This window comes from Trachurus japonicus, chromosome 11 (assembly GCF_045865225.1).
Source record: "Trachurus japonicus isolate A0001 chromosome 11, Traja_1.0".
NCBI lineage: Eukaryota > Metazoa > Chordata > Actinopteri > Carangiformes > Carangidae > Trachurus > Trachurus japonicus.
Window position 1 is genome coordinate 10298239 of NC_140917.1, and position 17514 is coordinate 10315752.

Here is a 17514-nt window from a genome sequence, read left to right on the forward strand (position 1 = left end):
CAAATCTGACCAAGTCAGCCCACCGGCATCAAGATTCTGCGGCACACCTGCAAGCGACGGTCAGTTTGAAAACTTTTGGGGACACAAGAGTTGATCTTCAGCTAGATGAGCAGCGCCGCAATCATACTACAGCCCACAACAACAAGGTCAGGCAGAACAGAGAGATCCTGAAACGTCTCATCAATGTCGTCACATTTCTTGGAAAGCAAGAGCTGGCATTTCGAGGACATGATGAAAGTAAAGATTCCACAAATAAGGGGAACTACTTGGAGTTACTGGAGTTTTTGGCGGAGTATGACAGCCCTCTGCGCTGCCACCTGGAGTCGGCCACTGTTTTCATCGGCACCTCCAGCAAAATTCAGAATGACTTGATCCAGTCGGTGGCGGATGTAATGACCGAGGCAATGAGCAGTGTTGTGGGTAACGCGTTACAAAGTAACACGTTAGAGTACTTTAATTACTTTTTTCGTGTAACGCGTAACGTAACGCGTTAGTTTCGTGCGTTGAGTAATCAGTAACTTAGTTATTTTTTTTAAAAACTAATCCGTTACTTTTCGCCGGATAAGGAAAAGTAAATCCCGACTGCAGCCTGCTTTTTGTCAGACAGAACGGCTAGACTACTGTGCAACCTGCGGATGTGTCAGCCGAGGCGCAGCGCTGTGATGCATCTGTGCCCTGCTGACCTACGTGTGTGTGTTTCAATTCACCAGCGAAAAGGACAAGAACATAACGGTAAAATGCACACTGCGTTGGTGATAACCTTCTGTCGACCGCAAAAAATCCACTTCCAATTTAAGGGCCCATAGATCAGCTCCATGTACGGACCTGCTTCTCCAGCAGCAACAGCTCAGCCCGGCTCTCAGTGCTTGGCCGCTTTCAGCAGCGCCCTCTCGGCGAGCGGCCGCTCAGTTCTCCCCCGGTCCAGCCCCGGATCTCTACTCCATAGCTGCCGTAGCAGCAGTGTGACTGGAGAAGCAGGTCCGTACGTGGAGCTGATCTATGGGCCCTTAAATTGGAAGTGGATTTTTTGCAGTCGACAGAAGGTTATCACCAACGCAGTGTGCATTTTACCGTTATGTTCTTGTCCTTTTCGCTGGTGAATTGAAACACACACACGTAGGTCAGCAGGGCACAGACGCATCACAGTGCTGCGCCTCGGCTGACACATTTTTTAAAGGACCCCAGGAAGACTAGCCTGGCGTTTGTTCGTCGGCTAATGGGGATCCTCAATAAACATAAACATAAACATAAACATACCAGTACATTTAACCGCATTTTTAACTTTTATTACACACAAGGCAGGAAGTTCACGTCTCGCCAGCCTCCCTCCTCTCCACACGTTGAGTCCTCCGTTCAAACTGACAGACATATCGAGCAGTGAAGCCGCTGAGAGGGATTCACGGTAACTCCTGAATCCAAAAAAAAAACAACCCCTATGTGGCATATTTGACTGTCTTTCCTGTTAATGTTATCCTGTAGAGTTAATTTGGTTGGATGACTGATGGTATTCGTCAGGACTCGGTGCATTTAAAAGAGGCTGTCAGTTGTTGCAGCATGTGCGAGGCGCGCTGCAAAATGCTTTTCATTTTTAGTAACGCATGAGTACTCTAACGCGTTACTTTTATTCATAGGTAACGCTGTAACGTAACTGATTACTTTTAATTGATGGTAACGTTGTAACTTAATTAACTACTTTCCAAAGTAACTATACCCAACACTGGCAATGAGGGAGGAGGTGAGAAATACGCCTTTTGTCTCCGTTATGGTGGACGAGACAACTGACCTAAGTAACACCGCTCAGATGTCGTATGTCCTGCGTTACACCACTGACAGCGGTGTGAAGGAGCGCTTTTTCCAGTTTGGTGATGTCAGTGGTGATAAGCGCGAAAACGCCATAGCTGGACAAGTTTTGGAGTTTCTGGAGGACTGTGCCTGCACCAACAAGGTAATTGCCCAGTGTTACGACGGAGCTGCAGTCATGGCCTCTGGACTGAATGGGGTCCAAGCTAAAATAAAGGAAAAAATACCACAAGCTCTCTTCGTTCACTGTTATGCGCACTCTCTGAACCTCGTCATGTCTCAAAGTGCTGCTAAAATCAAAGAGTGCAAAAAATTTTTCTCACACCTCAGTGGCCTCGCAGCCTTTTTCATAAAGCCAGCCAAACGCACGAAACTCCTGGATGAAATATGCCAGCGGAGACTGCCCAGAGTGACCCCAACACGGTGGAACTTTTCATCACGTTTGGTTTGCACTGTGTATGAGTGGAGAGAAGAACTCCTGGAGCTCTTTGAATTCATTGTGGACAACCACAATGATTTTGATGATGATGCTGTGCACAGCGCTGATGGATACATCGCACTGCTGACGGGCTTCGAGTTCTGCTTTCTCCTCGCCACATTCAACTCAGTGTTTGCCTACTCCGACGTGCTCTTTGGGATCTTGCAGAATAAGGAGTGTGACATGCAGTTCTGTTTGTCCAGCATTGATGACTTTTGCAGCACCACAGAGAGAGAAAAGGCCAAATTTGACTCCATCTATGAGGACACGGTACGCGAAGCCGGGGCTCCCAGCGGGCGCAGGGCACGGAGAGTTGGAGACGTGCGCACAGCGTACCAGCAGCTGCACAGTGAAATCCTGGACAACATTCTCACTCAGCTGAGAAACAGGTTCAAGGATCATGAAAAGCTGATGTTCCTTGCCCTTCTCGACCCCAAGAAGTTTGCCTCATACAGAGAAAGCTTCCCCAGCTCTGAGTTTCAGAGCCTCGCTGAAAACTACGGGCTGCACTTTGACCTCCCCAGGCTCAAGACTGAACTGACAGTCATGTACAACATGGCAAACTTTTAGGGAAGGAGCCCATCAGACCTGCTGCACTTTGAGAGCATGCCGCAGCTGTATCACCTCACCTGCCTGGTGCTGACCATCCCCGTGTCCACTTCCTCCGTGGAGCGGTCTTTCTCGGCACTGAAGCGCATCAAGACGCACGCCAGAAACAGCACTGGACATGATCGCCTGGGAGCTTTGGCACTGATGTCCATAGAGAAAGGGCTTCTCTTGGAGCTCAAGTCAAAGGACAAACTTTACGACGCTGCCATCGCCCACTTCACAAAGAAAGACAGACGAATGGATTTCGTTTTCATGTAAGGTAGGCGGCTGCCTATGTTACAAATCACCTTGATTATTATTTCAAGTGATTAATTTGAGCCAAGTGGACATGCAGTAATTTGTATTTATTGCGGAGGTTGTTTCGGAACATTTCCAGCGCAAATTGCCTTTAATTCAATTTGTAAATTTATCAGAAGTGTGGTTGGATTTTAGTTTTTAGAGGATTTTTATTCCCCCCATTTTATTCACTGTACATAATTAAGTCGTAGCGGAACCTATATGGAAACTGTGACTTTCATTTTTATTTTTGATTTGCCATGCGTAATTGCGCATGGAGAGGTATTTGCACTTCATTGCAACTTTAAAAAAAAGTCTTTATTTTACCAGCTTTGTGTAACTTTTGCTATATTGTGCATTTCAAATTGTATTGTAGTTTGAGTCTGCTCATGAATTTATTTGTCAAGTGTGTATGGTTCGTTGTGCGCCCTGATTTCATAGCGCTGTCCATGGTGATGAAATGAGCCTCGGTGTCAGTGTCAGCAGTGTCACGGGGTAACATTCTGGGTGACCTCATTTTATTACAGATTTTGGCATTAGAGTATGTTTATTTAAAGGAGCATTATCACAAATACAGCAGTAATAGCATAAAATAAGATGAAATATGCAAAAGATGGGTTGGGGGGAGCCATAACTAAATTTCCAAAAAAAATCGCCAACAGTATAGTGTCCGTGGGGCAAATGCAGAATTTGTCTTTGTTATGATCCAAGCCGGCCCGGCGCTTGCTGCGTTCATTTGCACTCGGAACTCGCAAATCCGACCTCCGAACCGGAAAAATGCAACAGTAAATTGTAATGTAGCAGTGTCAGGCTGCTTACAGTCACTGAATCGCTGGTAGAACATTTTGTCTCCACGTCCCGTGTCTTTCTTCAGCTGTCCTCTCAGCGTTATTAAGGAGGAGGAAGTTGCAGTTGCTGTTGTTGTCGTTGTTGTGGTTGTGCGCGACGTAGAGCTGCCGCTTCCACTAGGCGAGTTTTCTTTTTCCCGCGATTGCACGTTCATACAGCCTGGTGAGGGAGGAGGAGGGGGGAGGAGGGAGGAGGGAGGAGGAGGGGATGCGGGGGGGGACTAAACGAGGCTGCTCTCTCTCTCTGACAGCTGCCCACTTGTTTATATTTGATAAGCTCCGCCTGGCTCCATCTAGTGGCCGAATTAAGAATTTGGATTTGCGATAATGCTCCTTTAATGTAGCCTAAAAGGTCTCCAGTTTATGAAGTTAATGTTGGGAATGTTTCTTGTTGCGCAGAATGTTTTTGATGGTCTATTTGAACATCCTTATCATCGTTAATTAAATGATTGCAATTGTTAAACGCTTTCAATTTATCATACTGTGTCTTTTTTCCGCTATGATTTATTTTCTCCGCATTGCTCCGACCAAAATGATCCGTATATTCCGACCAGGGCTCTGAGTCAGCTTGGAAAGGTTTATTTATTATCATTACAGAAGCAAAACAAGTGAATGCGCAATAAGTTCTCAAGTCAGCTGACCAATCTGCAGGAGACAGCACCGGAGGACAATGATGTACACAAACAAGAAAGCCTGTGGCAAAAAAGAAAAGAAAGAGGCAGAGCCGGTAGCAGCGCATTGTAATGCATCCGGCCGCGATCAGCACCAGGTTCTCTCTCTCTCTCTCTCTCTCTCTCTCTCTCTCTCTCTCTGCGACACGCTGTCATTCATTCATATTTCACAGCGCTGGCTCTTCGTCGTATTTGACTCCGTACAGCAACAATATAATGATAATAATCATAAGTGTGCCCCCAGACCCCCCTACAGTGGTTCAGTTTGCAAGCATGGTGTGTGTTTTAGATAGATAGTGAGGCATGCGTAAAACAGCAATTTTGACCCTCATGCTGTTTAGTTATTTTTTTTTAAAGTTAATTTTTGTTTCTGTTTCTGATGTTTGTGCGTATTATGGAGCCGTTTTGGTCCATGTTTGTAAGTCTTTTTCCCCACATGATTATATTTTCATAAGTTGCAACAAACGGGGTCGGAGTGTGTGATTAAAAAGCACCACGGTCTGCTTCCCGTTCACGCATCGCCTCCTTCAGATGCTGAGACTTTGTGTTTATTTGTTTTAAAACATGAAAAATGTAAGAAGCCGGTCGGACTACTGAAGGCCCAGCTGTAGTGCTCACGGTTCGCCACTGCGATACTCCCTCTGACTCCGGGCTAACGCTGCCAGCTCGTCCATCTTGTTGCCCAGGGACCTCACGTTCCCCATGATTTTTCTAACCTCCGCCGTCTCAACCCGTCGTTTTTCTTCCGCTGTCTCCTCTGCGTCCCCGATGTGTTTTTCTCCATAGCTCCGCTGGAACCTTTGCCGGTCTGTCCGCTAGGCCGGCCTCAGGTCAATCAGCTGTTATCTGGAGTAAACAATCAGCTCGGGTTGGACTTGTTGTGCTGCGATGCCAGCTTGTAGTAGTATCACAGCGAGCAAAAAGGCAATAATTTTATCTACCCGCATATTTAAATTAAGTGGTTTAGATAAAATATAAAGTAGTTTAAAAAGTAAAGAAGTTTAACAAGAGAAAAACGAATAAAATGAGAAAGAATACAAAAGTTACACGGAGCGACTGCAACAGGCTGCATGCGAGTTGACGCATGCGCACTAAGCAGATGTGAATATGTGATGTGAAAGTCCCCAACTAGAGATGGTGGCGATCTATCGGCAACTGATCGGATCGGGCCGATATGATAAAAAAGCGATCGATCGGGAAATCCAATCAAAGGTTAAAATCACAGATCCGATCGCATTATCCACCTTTTTCCGAACGTCAAAAACGTAAGCCGGTTTTGACCATAGATGACGTTCGGAAACTTGTGGATACATACAGCAGGATTCCAAAATTAAACAAAATGCTCCTTACGCTGTCAAAACAGGCTCGTTACTTGTTTCAACCTTATTGACATATAGATGCGCAAATAAGCGATAAAAAACGATCTTTTTTCCCTTAGGTGTGTGACTCAGTGTCACTCACAGTAAGATGCTGTACTTAGTGTCTGCCCATCAAAATCCTCTACTGAAGGAAAGTCCAACAATGTGCAGACAGAGCAGGAATATGAAGACTCCTGACTGAAAAAAACGTTATGGGTAGCAGGGCCGGTCCTAGAGTCTGGGGGGCCCAGAGCAAAGAAGCCCCCTTTTACATTTAAGTTCATTTCCGAGCCTCTTACTAACTTCAAATTTCAAACTTTATTTATTTACTACTTGAGTAAAGAAGTTGAATCAGTACTTCTACTTTTACCAGAGTATTTTTGCATGAGTGGATGAATTAATGGGGAAAAAAAGAGTAAAAAATATATAAATATTAATAATATTGTCCCATGTGATCGATCAGTTCTGATCGGTAATCGGATCGGTGAGGCTTTAGGTGATAGGTATCGGTCCCAAAAAACCTGATCGGACCATCTCTATCCCCAACAATTAAAAATCAATCATGATTCACTGTCAGTCCTGCCACAAAGTCTTTTAAGTCCTTTATAAAACTCTTATTGAACCAAGGCGAACAGTGGACCACAGCGCACATGAAAGGTGTATTACAGTTTAAAACAGAAGTCTGCAGCTCAAAGCTGAAGAAGGAGATCGACGGGAATAGTCGGCACTGAAAGCTGGATTTGAGAACAGATGCTACCCCTCCAGTTGGAATAGCCTACACTAGGGCTGGACGATATAGAAAAAAAAGCATATTGATAAAAAAAAAATTCATATTGATCGATAATTATCAAAACAAATAAGAAAAATATTTGAAGTGCAACCCCGGCCGTTTTATGCTATTGCTTGATGACCTAACTTTAAAGCAGAAGTAAGCGATCCGGTGGTTTTGGCTAACTCAGCCGATGGAGTTAGCAGTCCCCGCCCTCGTCCCTACGTCACCACATTCACGCGCATCCCTTGGCTGCACACACAGAGAGGACCGCCCCTTTATGCCGTTCTCTCTCCTCATTGGATAAAGGTTGTAGGATACAAGGAAAGTTTTCTCCTCGGCTTACAGCAGAGCAGAGTGACTGACAGACCCGTGTTTCAGACCAAACACTCTATAAAAGTGATTGCTGTCGAAAGATAGAACTATTTAAGACTTACATTAACACAAATATTCCGCTTACTTCTGCTTTAATAAAGAACACACAAACACTGAATTCAAATCCAACTCTGAAATTTGATGACTTCTAATGTGACCCAGAATAGACAAACATGGAAATATTTCAACTTTTTAAATCAACAGACACAATTAAAGCAGAAGTAAGCGATCCGGTCGTTTTGGCTAATGTTGTGTTCCAGGCAGGTTTTTGAAACTGTAAGTTACAGCTTCAAGTCACAACTTACGACTTTGTAGCGTTCCAGGCAACCCGCAACTCGCGCTTCTCCAACCTGTTTTACCTGTGAAAGTCACTTTAACGGCCACTCGTAACTTCCGACCTGTGAACTCGCACCAGATCGAACTGGTACGACTTCACAGGTCGGAAAAACACGAGTTATGGGCTGCCCTGAACGCACCATAACTTCTTGTCAGCCGACGGAGTTAGCAGCCCCCGCCCTCGTCATGGATCTATTGGTCCTCGTCCCTACGTCACCACATTCACGCGCATCCCTTGGCTGCACACACAGCCCTTCATGCTGTTCTCTCTCCTCATTGGATAAAAAATGTAGGATACTAGAAAAGTTTTCTCCTCGGCTCAGAGCAGAGCAGAGTGACTGAGAGACCCGTGTTTCGGTCCAAACACTCTATATAAGTGATTGCTGTCGGAAGATATAACTATTTAAGACTTATATTAACACAAAAATATCGCTTACTTCTGCTTTAAGCCACAACCTGTTCTGTATTATGACCAGCACAATATTTGACACATGAAGAATAAATTCCCCGTTGGTCACCCCTAGATATTATATTAAATAATGCTTGAATAAATGTGAACTACATCTTTTTATTTAACTAGGCTAGTTAAATCACAGTAGCATACTGTGTGTTGAACTTACAGGCTTCTTACTAAGTATTTAATTATCATGATAATCAGCCTGATGTAATAAAACTCAACCTGTCACACAACTCCATGTTATCTCTGTGTGATGTTCAGGGACAGGTCAGGACAATCTGAGGACAGAGAGCTCTGAGGTTGAAGTATATTGATGAAATGCACCGTGACACTGTGACAGGTCTCTGTACGTCTTCACCACATATCAGCTCTTCAGCTGTAGAGGAAATGTCAGCTGTTCTCTGTTCTGCCGTGACGTGCGCCTGGCATTTCTTTCTTTTTTAATATCAAGCTCCGGTATAGCGACCCGGGTAAAAGGACACGCTGTCCTGTTGAACACTGTGCTGAGGCACTGGGTTGGTTTGAGCTGCGTTCATGTAAAGTTATACTTTCAAACTCTTAAAGCAGTGACCTGTGGCAGCAGCTGTTTTGGCCGTCTGCATTTGAGCCACATGTTTGGGTTACACATGCTGCTCTGTTGTGGTTTGCAAGAGAGGTGGTGGGCTCTTGTATGTGATTGATTGTAAGGAAGTAATGACCTTTATAGGCTATAATGAAAAAGGAAGGGAAACTGTGTTTCCTTTTTATCGACCCGTTTTTTTTCTATCGCACCACGTGTCTATCAACGCTTTATCGTCCAGGCCTAGCCTACACACAATCCGGGGGTAGCAGTTCGGAGAACTGGATAGACTCACAGATTTGAATCCATGTCTCCATCAGAAACATGAAATCCAATTCACGAGAGGTGAAGAAGTCATTCAGGATAAAAGTTTGGTAGCGATCTACCATTCAGGAGAGCCAGGCTAATAGGCAAATCAATTTCTAGCAGTGTGGTTTGACATGCTTCAATGTCAAGAAGTGCTTGTCGATCATATACCAGCAAGGCAGAGGAATCTTACAGAAAGCAAAACAATGCAGCAGCAAACAGAGTAGAACCTGTAGACGGCAAGCCGCACACGCTGGCGCAGAGAGATTTTATATTTTCATATTGAATATGAAAATATAGAATAGTAAAATAATAAAGTGACCATGCAAACAGGAACTCACTTTATGTTTTCTCTTTCCAGCTCCACCTCAGGTCCACCTGTTTGCAAAGAGCTCAAAGGTTAAGACCAATATCACTTTGACGTGCCTGGCAACTGGTTTCCTCCCAAAAGAAATCACACTGCAGATCAAAAGGAACGGCCGTATCTCTGAGATTGAAGACGGATTAAAATCCTCAGGTGTTCGTCCAAATGAAGATGACACCTTCCAGAGGAGAGACAGTGTGGAGATTTTGAGAAGTGACAAGTCTGCATACACCTGTGAAATCATCCATGTGGCTTCAGGAGTACATGTTGTGAAGTCATGGGGTAAGAACATGTCCTGTTTGCATATGTTAACATTTCTGTATTGAAGAAATGATAAGAAGCTGCGTCTCTGCTCGGGTCAGTAAAATGTTTTTCTAACAGGCTGACAGTGACAATCACGTGAAACTGAGGCGAACTCATTCATGGTTGCCTCTGATAATAATCCAATGTAGACGCGCGACATGCACGCTCACAACCCTACCTCTTGAGTCATAGAGGCTCCACGGAGCTGTGCGCCGCGGACATGCACGGTTCCCTACGTTGCTGTGGCAGGTGTTTCCCACGGAGCTCTGCCCCATTTAGAGGGTGAAGGAAGCCCTACATAGAAAGACGTTGCCTCCGAAAAACACACATTTCAGGACCGCTGACTTGTATCATCAAAACAGAAAAATGTAAACACAGAAGGCTGAAAATCACTGGACATGTCTGTTGGGATTATACAAATCAACAGTGTAGTAGAGCTGTCAAGATGTATGCAGTAGTTAATTATTGCATATCCTATTGTACCTATCACTCCTATTGTTTCTGATGAACAGGTGCATTAGAATATCATGGGAGAGTTTATTAAGGCCTATGTCACTAATTCAATTCAAAAAGTTAAACTAATATATTATGTCCATTTAGGGCTGGGCAATAAAACGATATATACTATATTGCAAAATAACTTTTACTCAATAGCAATATGAGACGTGGTCGATAGAAAGTCGATAGGTTTCATTCATTCATGTTTTGACAGAAAATACAAACAGCCAATGATAACGAGATAACTGGTTTCCTCCCAAAACCAGACCTGCTGAGCCAGCAGGTTAGATTGACACAGCACAGGAAGACACAACACAACAACACGTGGTAATGTTTGGGCTGCTGCAGCCGTGCGCGTCTGCAGCGGGACATCGCCGGAAAAAAAAAAGAGAGAGAGAGTGAGTGTTGCCTCGAAAGACAAAATGAAGGAGAACTAGGACGACTGACCGTGAAAAGAAACATGGTACGTCATGTTTACATTAACCCCGAGACACAGTACTGTAAACAACACTAAACTTTAACCACGGAGACACCAGGCAGTCGGAGCGGATCGAGATCCGACTGCAGTCACACATCAAAGGGAGCGCAGTCACGGCGTGGCTGCTCTGCTGCTGCTGCTGCTGCTGCTGCTGCTGCTCACACCAGAGACACTGTTGTGTTCTCAGTGACACAAACGCACCGCAGCTGTTCAGCTGTGCCGACCTAAACACTGGCCACTGGCGAAGCAAGCGCTAACTGCGGCAATTTCTCTTCCTTTTTCTTTTTCAGCAGTTTAGGCTGAGAATGATGGCTAATTAGATGGACCACCACGTCAGGTCCGGGTTTTAATGTTCAGGTCCGTTTATAACTGTAGCAGCAGCAGAGAGATGGGGCAGCTCCTGTATGGGGAGTGTGGCTCTGACTTAACTCCTGTCTGATGTAATGTTAAAGAACGCCTGAACAGTGGAGTTGTGTTGTCCTCACTCCAGTGTAGCAACTGGAGCTATACAACCAGGTAAACTCGTGTTTGCGAGAAATGATGAGTTGTAGTAAGCTTTTTTGTTCTCTTTTACTGCGGCTCTTTACCATCTCACACAGAGTGAAAATTGTAATAAACAACACAAAAAACCGTTACATTCACGACGTGAGCTCAGGGCCGCCCCTGCCTACATGCAGAACACGCACAGTGCGTAGGGCCCCGTGATCCAATAGGGACCCCGTTTTACACAAAGGATGCGCGTATGCACAGCCGTGGGGCACGCTACTAGATCAGCTGTCAGCGCGAGGCAGGAGTAATCTGTTGGCATGTATAAATATATATAACACCAGTTTTATTTATCTGAAACTGTTATTACTCATTGCTGTTATTATATGTTCATCATTATATCTGCAATGTTGAATTTTTGACGGAAAATAAATATTTAAATCAGAAATAACCTTCTGATATCTTCAAATCTCACTTGTGAGTATGATGGAACATTTAGGCTTGACAAAAATAGTGACTTGAGTCCTATCGTGATATCGATATCAACTGATGTGAAGAAAAATTATCATGATAGGATTTTTTCTCATATCGCCCAGCCCTATGTCCATTACACACTGAATGAAATATCCCATGTCTTTATTTATTAAACCGTCTGAGTACGAGTGTGTTGATGTTGCCATAGCAACATGGTGACGCGTCTTGATGTTGTGCCGTGCCGTCCGACAGTTTGTTTGGTTTTACTGTTCCGTCCAGCGGCATTTGCCGTTTACCGTCTGCCGTTTACTGGACTCCATGTGAACGCAGCAAAAGAGGGACCATGGCCTTGGCATGTTCCTCAGAGAGAAAATAGGGCAGATAACTGATCCCAACAGTAATCTAACAGAAAGTCACCATGACACAGAGGGATTGACCATTAACTACACAAACTATCTATGGGGAAGTGAAATTATTCTCTAACAATGAACACACACACACACACACACAGGGCTGTAAACTAACAGTCGCCACTCGCCAAATGCGACTAAAATATTCCCCTGGCGACTTAAATTTGGAGGGCTACACACCACGGGGCGGCTAAATGCTTGTCCCACTTGTCCTGTGTTGTTGTTGTGTGTCGCACTGAAGTTGCTCCCCTGACGGCCCTGCTGTAGAAAACAGTTCCCCTCAGAAGCAACGTAGCCTCACGCCAGCGACACACACGGACACCGCAGAAGCACTGCAAAGCACCGTGCACCGAAAATCGCACGCTCTGCGCGAACCGGAGCCCTCCCTTTCACACCAGAGAGCTGTACTGCGAAGCCACAGGTTAGCCAGGTATGTTGAGTCTAAAGCCAGGCTCTCATGTACTACAAAGGTGGGTCTCTTTTAACCCGACTAGATCACCATGGTAACAATGCTTAGCTCATAACCTGGTCCCGACCAGGTTATGTTCAGAGTTTGATCCTAAAATCGGCTATTAAAGCGCTGCTGTTTCACTATTTAACTCATCTAGAGCTGGCGTCACCTTTACTTTGAAAGTCCAGTGGAGCTGGATCAGAACGGAGCGTTTGTACGGAGGGAGAGATCGCGCTGATCCGCGGGTGTTTACTTTCTCTCTGAGCGTCTCCGCCGACAGATTTTCAGCTGAAGGAATACGCTCCTCAATCATGGCGTAGTCGCCACATTTCTGGCTCGTATACTACTGTACATTATGCAAAACACATCAGCTACCGCTCACATTAAAGAGCCGCTACAAAGATTGGAACGATAGCACCCACGGCTAACACAGAAGCTACACAGAAGCACGGCAGAGAGAGAAGCCAACAACGAGCAAAGTCGAGCAAACACAGACACTGCTTGGCCAAAACATGGTTGTACATTTCCTCTTACCTTTGCTGTTTTGTCATGAAAAGTTTGTTTTATGGGTAAATCCACAGTATCTCCAATTTTAACTTTGACCGGTGTTACATCTAAATCGGTCCGGACTTTACGAGTGCCGCCCACAACAGCCTGCGCGTCACACATTTGGCTGATTCTGATGCCAGTGCTGTCAATCACCCATCAACGTGGGTATAGCCTCATTCTATTGGCTCTAACGGTTCGAATGAGCCGTCAATCACTTGAATCAACCAATCCGCTGCAGAGATAGAGCCAGGCTTACTGTAACTGTAGCAGGTCAGTGCAGCTTTTACGCAGAGAGGCAGAGAGGGCCTAGAAAGTAGTTGTTATTTAGTCAGTTGATTCTTTTTCAGTTAGTTTATGCAAATTGTGTAAAAAATAAAGATTAAACAATGGGGTAACACTTTACTTGAAGGTAGCGTCATAAGAGTGACATGACAATGTTATAATAGTGTTACGTCACAGTCATAAACGTGTCATAAACATTAAGTCAATGTCATTAAACATTTATGACTGTTGTCATTAAGTGTCATTCGTTTTTGTAATGACAAGTTGACATTATTTTGGTTGTCTTGATTATGACACCTTGACATTAATCAAGGTGACATAACCAGAAGTCGTCTTTGTCATGACAACTTGACATTAAATTTGTTTGGGATGTCCTTATTATGACAATTTGACATTACTCAAAGTGACATTACCAGAAAAGGGCCTTGTCATGACAACTTGACATTAATGAAATATTTTCTGTTTAGTTGACATAATGATTATTAATTAGATGTGCAAGGTTACAGAACAAATCTAGCACTTGGTCATTGTTGTTTGACAGGATGTGGACAGGATACCCAAAACTGACTGTCATGACACCATTATGACAGTTAATGAAGAAATGATCTGACCTCAAGTAAAGTGGTAGCATTTTTATTTGTCATTAACATATCATGAAGGATAAACTGACTGTCATGACACAATTATGACGATGTAATAATTTTTTCACATCACGTAAAACAGAGATCAAACACTTTTGAAAGCTTGAAATTATAAAAACAATTATACTGACAATAAATAATATTCATGTCTGCTGCTGTGAGGAGCAGAGTGTCACGCCGGAAGCGCCGCAAATAGCCGCGAAACGGAGACCGCTTCCTTTCTGCACACAAAACACACAAACAAACAGGGAAAGAGCGAGAGAGAGGAGGCAGAGACGAGTTGTTGTCAAGTGAAGGACGACGTGAAATTCATCTTGGAAGTGAAGTACAGGGAGTTGTTTGACCCACAGCACACAGCATTATAATTATATGAGGTTATTTACTTATCCGTGATGTAAAAAAACAGCTCTGAATGTGAGTAAACAACAGCTGAGGAGCAGAGGCGCTTGCGACCGCCGCGCAGAAATCAGCGTCTGGTGTGAACTGGAGGGACGCGGCTTGCGCACGATTTCCGCGGCCGCTCCACTTCACGGCGCTTCCGCGTCCGGTGTGAACCTGGCGTCAGAGCGACCTGATGTCACTCCGGTAAGAAAGGAGGAGAAAACTCTGACTGTGGAAACACTGAGCTGCTTGTGTAGTTTATTCTGCGGTAACACGTCTCATAAATTGACTGGTCTACGGCGTGAAGAACATGGACCGGCTGCTGTGGATGCAGCGTGTGTGACACACGGGGCGCAGCGTCGTAGCAGTGAAGTGAAACAACAACCTGCTGATCACCTGAGCTGACGTGAGCTGTGAGTCAGAGCAATAAAACTTTAAGAGTAAAAAAGCTAAATATTCATCAAGAACCATAGATGGAGATCCTATTTTATCATGATGACAGATTAACTGCAGCTTCTGCAGGTTAACTGTTGACTTGCTCAGGGTTTAAAGGAGGTGTTCTTCTCTGCTGTCAATTTTTTTATGTTGCTGGTGTTACCCCCCTAATTAAAAAACAAAACAAAACAAAAAACGATTGAATCTTATAACATCTTTATTTTTTTCACTAAATTACATGTTGTAGTATCGATAAGAGTATCGCTAAGTATCAGTACCGATAAGGAGTATCAGTATGGGTATTGGTATCTATAAAATCCTAACGATATTACATCACTACACAGCACGCACACACACACATCCATCTGCACCAGACTGACCAAATGTTCTGTTATCTCTTCTTTTCCCTTCCTCTTCCCTCCTCTCCTCCTCCCTCCCCTCCTCCCCACTCTTCCTTCCAGCTGACGCATGCAAGATACTAGCAAGCGCAAAAAAGAAAGCATGCTTTCTCCATAGTCCGTCCAAGGAAGCAATAAATAAAATAATAAATGACATCTTCTGTCCGGAACAGCGCAAAAAGAGAGAGAGACAGAGAGAGAAAGAGAGAGACAGAGAGACAGAGAAATAAAAAGTTTCATAGATGTTCCAGAGCAGGTACAAATCCAAAAATGGGGGTGGGGGATGGGAAAAAAATAAAATAAAAAGAAGAAAAAAAAGAACAAGTCCGTCCAAGGAAGAAATACATAGATAAATAAATAGATGACGTCTTCTGTCCGAAACAGCGCAAAAAACGAAAAAAGAAGATTTTAAAAAAATAGCGGTTCAAGGGCATGTTCATAGTCCAAAGAGAAAAAAGGATCCTACCGTGGGTGATATGTGTCACTGAAACTTATCCAGCTCTTCCACGCTTCTGACGACAAGCACTTTTGCCTGCTCTGGGGAACCATTTAATTTGATAAAGATTTTGCAATTTGCAGTCCAAGTAGATTTTCGTTTTCGTCAGGTGTTCGTTCATATACACGTTGGTTCCTTTCAGCCGCGACCTTGTTGTAAAAGCCCAGTTTTGAACTTTCTGTTCAACAACCGTATGATCACGGCCGGTTTGTCGGCTTTAATTCTGCGAGGGAGCAGGTTGCATGCTTTTATTTGTTGTTGACATCCAGCTTGATTCCACGTGAATGAAGAAAAGTGGACACTTGTTCCTCCACGGAGTTTACTTTTTGTTCGGTGAGATCTCCTCCATTCTCATTGCGGGTTACCGCATGGGAATAAGACCAGGGTTTGATATCCAGTCCGGAGACTATGATATAATTAATTCTGGAGTATTGCTCCAAATCAGCGACCCGGTTTTCCAGCAGCGCAATCTTTTTGTCCTTTTCGGCGTTTTGAATCTTGAGGGCTTTCACCTCCTCCACCTGGCCCATGATTGTTTTCTGCTGTTTGTGGACAGCAGAAACTTCTTCCGTGAGGTAATCGGGTGACTTTTTCAGGTCGTCGATATCCTCCGTCGATATATTCCTTTTTGGTCCCATGTCGTATGGAGTTTAATCATTAAAGGTACATTGTGTAAGAATTACTCCCATCTAGCGGCGCGGTTGTAGATCACAAGCAACTCAGTCTTATTTTTCATGCTGCAATCACTTAAAATCAGTTAGATGGCAGACGGACGACAGCCGCTGCAGGTAACGGCTTAAACAAGCCTCTATGTAAACAAGTGGTCCGTCAGCACGAGGCAAAACGACACACGTGACAATATGTTGTCATGGCGATGTCATGTTGTTGACCTGACCCACATTTTACCGGCTTTCTCTCGACTTCTGTGACTAAAATGAATGTTATGAACTAAAATGTTGTTACCGACGGCCGTTTTTCCGACCCGGTCCTCACAGTCCTCACTGCGTTACCACGGTGACTTTTCACAGACGTCACCTCGACCTGAGCCGACAGCTCTGGTGTTTCCGGTGAGTTTTCCATGGTTTCCTACCGTCACGCTGCCACTGAACGTAAAAACGTGGCGACACGACATGGCAGCCAGCACCGAGCTTACCCGCTCCATGGAGATATGAATGATATGAACGGCAAATTCAGAGCTGAAAGGAACACTTCAGTTTGTTGATGGGGGGGATTACTGATTAAAGAAAAACAGACTTTTGAACGAAATCATTGATTTTCGTGAAGAGATAACAGGAGAAGTTACACAATGTACCTTTTAATATAGTTAGGAGTTTAAGTGTGTGTGTGTGTGTGTGTGTGTGTGTGTGTGTGGAGCGAGGCACAGCTGCAGTGACTGTGTGTAGGGGAGTGTGTGACAGCATTTCTCTAGTTTCTTGTGCTGGCGAACTTGACTAACTACCTATCAGATTTGGGGTGAAGGAAGGAAGGAACATTTATTAGGCCCGAGCGGCGAGTAGCACTCGCCCGGCGAAGGCCTATTGAAATCGTGCTGTTTATTATTATTATTCTTGCGGTCATTGAACCCTAATTTGACCCCTTTCCCCAAGTTAGAAAGTTGTCAAACTTTGCCCAGACGTCCGGCCTGGTGAAAAATTCGATATTTTGGGGTGGTCGCGCATGTCCGACGCAAAATGGCGAAATAGCGCCCCCTACAAATTTAAAAAAGTCCCATAGACAATTTCGCTTACTTTGGCGTAGACCAACAAAATTCGGTACACATATGTACCATACCCAGATATACAAAAAAGCCTCTTAATGTCATGGTGAAATGTCAACAGGAAGTCGGCCATTTTGAATTGGTCGTTTTTGGCGCCAAATTAACTCGTCCAAAACGATTCGCCCGACACGCTCCAAATTTGATAGACAACATCTTCTGACCTAGCTGAGTAAAGATTGTGCTCCGTAGCTCGATACGTCAAAGGGCGTGGCTTCTGGTGGGCGCCAAAGTTGGGCTCGATTGCCATCC

General features: G+C 44.4%; 3 protein-coding genes and 1 long non-coding RNA gene across 4 annotated transcripts in view; 2 read left to right on the top strand and 2 right to left on the bottom strand.

Moving 5' to 3' along the window:
• The window catches only part of LOC146978227 (major histocompatibility complex class I-related protein 1-like), a 246574-nt gene that overhangs the window by 72632 nt on the left and 156428 nt on the right, over window positions 1–17514 (bottom strand). The gene's annotated exons all lie outside the window — the stretch shown is intronic.
• Window positions 1–17514, bottom strand: part of LOC146978228 (major histocompatibility complex class I-related protein 1-like) — a 121199-nt gene that overhangs the window by 42157 nt on the left and 61528 nt on the right. The gene's annotated exons all lie outside the window — the stretch shown is intronic.
• The window catches only part of LOC146978230 (uncharacterized), an 80602-nt gene that overhangs the window by 32896 nt on the left and 30192 nt on the right, over window positions 1–17514 (top strand). The window lies entirely within an intron of this gene.
• Window positions 1–17514, top strand: part of LOC146978231 (H-2 class I histocompatibility antigen, Q10 alpha chain-like) — a 53042-nt gene that overhangs the window by 26564 nt on the left and 8964 nt on the right. The window contains exon 3 of the mRNA XM_085790487.1: window positions 9204–9503. Coding sequence (XP_085646613.1) covers window positions 9204–9503 — 300 coding nt within the window. The remainder of the gene's footprint in view (window positions 1–9203; window positions 9504–17514) is intronic.